General features: G+C 39.5%; 1 protein-coding gene across 1 annotated transcript in view; it reads left to right on the top strand.

The window, feature by feature from the left end:
- The window catches only part of id4 (inhibitor of DNA binding 4), a 5,852-nt gene extending 4,038 nt beyond the window's left edge, over positions 1-1,814 (top strand). Inside the window, exons 2-3 of the mRNA XM_015041718.1 lie at positions 566-632; positions 1,583-1,814. Of these exons, the coding sequence (XP_014897204.1) occupies positions 566-613 (48 nt within the window). The 3' untranslated portion in view covers positions 614-632; positions 1,583-1,814. The remainder of the gene's footprint in view (positions 1-565; positions 633-1,582) is intronic.
- The last annotated feature ends 2,104 nt before the right edge of the window (positions 1,815-3,918 follow it).

The raw sequence follows: 3,918 nt of genomic DNA on the forward strand, positions 1-3,918 counted from the left end.
TGTAAGGGGGGGACGGGGGGGGGGAGGGGGGGAGTGGGGGGGGGGGGGGGGGGGGGATCCGTCAGCATCAGACAAAGCGCGTCATATACCGTTAGATGTCATTGTCCTTCCAGCACTGCAGAAACAAACAGGAAGAGAGGAGAACAAATTATAGCGTCTAGTTATGAAAGCCTTAAAAATATGAGCAGAAAAAAAACACAAACAAATAAATAAATTTAAAAAAGAAAAGAGAAAACGTGGGCTCAAGATTGCACACTTGATTGCGGGGCTTTTATGATTTGCATGATAATGACGGCGTGTCAGAGGCCCACCTTATCCCGGGATTGGTGAAGTGCCTCAGCCTGCAGTCCACTCCACTGCGCACAATAGGGCCAATTTGTCATTCAATAGGCTGGAGGAGAATTTATTACAGCACAGATAGCTGGTTAATACCAGACTCAACTGAATATCATGTGGGGTTTTGCTTGGTTTAGGCCTGTTATTTTATTTTTACTCTTATTCTGAGAGATTCTTTGTTTTACATCCTCTTCTTTCTTTTTTTTTTTCCCCTCACTGTTTTTGCCAGAGAACATCAATAGTGAAAAAACCAGAGGACTCAGTTTTATGCCGCTGAGACATCAATGCTGCATTTGGTAAGTGGACTTAAATAATATTAGATCAAAATGTGTGTGTTTTTTTTTTCTTCTTTTAAGGAAATTGATTTTAGTTTGTTTTACACAAATCATTTGAAATATAGAACATAATTGAATATATTTATTGTCCCCTTAAGGGGAAATCTGTCATGAACTCAAGGGTGAATATTACATATTATACACAGAAGCAGACAATAAATACACATACAATACATATAAACAGCGAGAAATGTCATCTACATGCACAACAGTTATCACACACCTTCCAGGCCTCAATGTACTCTCTCAAATTTTAATGGAGGTGTATAAAAAATATTTAAAAGGGTTCAGTTTAGTTCTTTGGGATTCTGTAAATAATAATAGTAAAACAAATCCAAACCAAGGCCTAATGAATCAGCAGCATTAGTGGGCTCTGTGTGTGTGTGTGCGTGTGTGTGTGTGCGTGTGTGGTGTGTGAATGGTGTAAAGCAGTGAAGCCAGGAGACGTCAGGTAAAAATAATAATTGTTAAACATGCAGTTGGCACCAGCCTCAGAGGCAGCTGTGCTTTGCGCAATAACTGTCACCCATGTAGCAATCTGAGGAGAACCGCGGGTTAAAGCCTCCGCTCGCCCTCTCTTTCATCCTCTGTCTGTCACACAAACACACACTTTCTCTCTCTCTCACTCTGCCTGCTGTTTCTCTCAATCTCAGCTCGCAGTTCTAGCTTTGGAGGTGTTTTTTTATTATTATTTCTTAACACACACCTGGATAGGACTAGAGCATGTGTGTGTGTGTGTGTGTGTGTGTGTGTGTGTGTGTGTTTGAATCGGGCCGGCCTGGTTGCTGTTTGACCTGGTTTGTTTTGGGTTGTTGATCAAGCATGGCCTCTGTTTTGTCGCTGGCGCCAGTCAGTCTGGAGTTGTGCAGCTCACCCTCCCTTCCCTCTGCCTCTATTCATCCCCTCCACAGGTGTGCAGGCAGCGCAGAGCCGCTCCAAAAGTCAGCAAAGCTTCGCCAGGGACTCACACACCCAACTGGAGGCACAGTGTCACAAGAGGGGGGCAAAAAAAAACACACACACACATGCACACACACACACACACCCGCTGAGAGGGAAATAAACCCGAATAAAATCTTTTGGGTTTTTTTTTTTTTTCAAATCAGCTTTTTTTTCCTTCATAATGTTGATTCTGAAAAAGGGGGAAAAAATGGACTCATCTCCTTCAAGTTCTCTCTTTTTAGTTTTCATGCTGTTTTTTTTTAAGTTCTTAACGTGTGAAAACATCGACTTCCCATCTTCGAGGTTTTTTCTTTCTTTTCCTTGTCAGAAACCGATTCACAGAGCGACAGATTGTGAATTGTGTCCGAGCGACTCCAGTTCAAAGCTTTACTAAACTGCGAAAAAAGAAAGAAAAGAAGAAAAATGAAAATCATTGTACACGTTCCTCACATCTATTGTTTAAAATAGATGACTTGTGTTTTGAAAAGGGGCGCCGGTCCCTGGTACCTTAAACATGTTTGATATTGTAAAGAACGATTCTAATTCGAGACAATTAAGCTTGTAAATACAGAGACACAAATGTTCTATTAAGGTATGTGGAAGGACTTATATGAGTAAATAGATTATTGTAATTATTATAAGATATTTTTTATTGAAAACCGTTGTTTTTTTTTGTTTGTTTGTTTCTTTGGTTGTTGTTGTTTTGTTTTTTTGCAGTTCTGTAAATATTGTGTTTCCACTCTTAGTGAATGAACGTGTTTTATGCTCTGCCGGTTATGTCCTCACATGATGATATCATTAAACTCTTTGCAGTGTTTGAAATAGTTTGAAATGTAGCATGTCAGGCTCATCATGCTGAATGTGCACTGAAGCAGCCCCCCACCCCCCCTGCATCCTCCATCAACTTTTCTCCTCAAGTCTTTTTATTGTCTTGATTTGATTTTGTTCAGATGCTAAAATAAAACCTAAGAGCACTTCCAAGATGAAAACAAAACAAACAAAAAAAAAAACCTGCAGCTCACCGTCTCTTGAGTTTCTCCTTAAGCAGTAAATGATTTACTTGAGGAAATCATTAAGCTTTTGGTTATAAATTGGTGGAATACTTTAACAAACAGGCGACGTGTCTACGTTGACCTGAAGTGATTGTTCTGTCGGCGGCCTTTAAACGAGGGGAGGAAAAAACTTTTAACTTTTAATGACGTTCAGCACTGAATTTACCTCACCACCCTCCTGCCAGTGCAAGAGGGCACTTGTACATTTTGGTCTACTGCACTGTTGGACTTGACCACTGGCTTGTGAGGAGTTGTCGCAACAATTAAAATTTCCCAGAAGAACTGTGTCGTGTCATACTTTTGTCCTATAATCTGGCGTTCACTGAGAGAAAGGCAGGGTAAAGTCCTTAGGTCAACATGTTGCTCTAATGTGATCTTTGAAACTTGCTTTACAGGATCCAGAAATCCAGCCTTTTTGTTTTCCGACCCTTCCTTAAATTCCTTCTCACCAGGATTCACACAGTACCGCATTTACTGAGCAGCTTCTGCTAACTGGGCATGAGGTGCAGAAGGGTTTCAGAGTTTCTCTGTCAAAAGGACTTAAATATTAAATGTTTACACAATTCAAAGTCCATTTTTTTAAACTAACAGTGGTTAGCTTAAAGTAAGCATCACATACCGAAAGCTGACGTTATTATGGAAAAACAGCAAAAACAATCCGTCACAGAATGAAATATATAAGTCCAGGTAAAGTGTTCACTTCTTGGTTGTTAAAGGTTAAACCTGCTTTTAATGAGATATGCAGCTGTATTGTTGCCCCTCCCCCGCCTGTTGTTCCCAGTCAGCTGGCTGATAAGCTTCAAGGAGAACACATTTGTATTTTTGGAAATATTACTGCTTGAGAAAAAGACAGTCAGGGTGTGAAAACCAAAACTCATATTATAGTTACACTTTAATATGGATTGCAAATTGGAACATATAAGCGGCCTGCTAGCGAGCAAGCTAGCTTGACTATGATAAAGTCATCTTGTCCTCTATGCACTGCAGAATAATGTCTGTAAAATGTAGCAGATGTATGTTCTATATTTTGTCTTAACTCTAAGTGTCAGAATCAAGATAAAAGTACAAATGTTCACAATGAACAGCTATGAACATGTTATTGGTAACATTAATATTAGAAATACAATATTTTTTAGCAACAGTGCTCCTAAAGTTAGATCATCTTAAATCTTTAGTGTCAAATGTAATGTTTCTGCTGCTGGGAGCAACCGTTTTGTTTTCTTTAAATCTTTAATAGTTTATTAAAGGGGTAA

The sequence above is a fragment of the Poecilia latipinna genome, unplaced genomic scaffold (genome assembly GCF_001443285.1).
Source record: "Poecilia latipinna isolate Pla-1442-1.1 unplaced genomic scaffold, P_latipinna-1.0 Scaffold566, whole genome shotgun sequence".
Classification (NCBI taxonomy): Eukaryota; Metazoa; Chordata; class Actinopteri; order Cyprinodontiformes; family Poeciliidae; genus Poecilia; species Poecilia latipinna.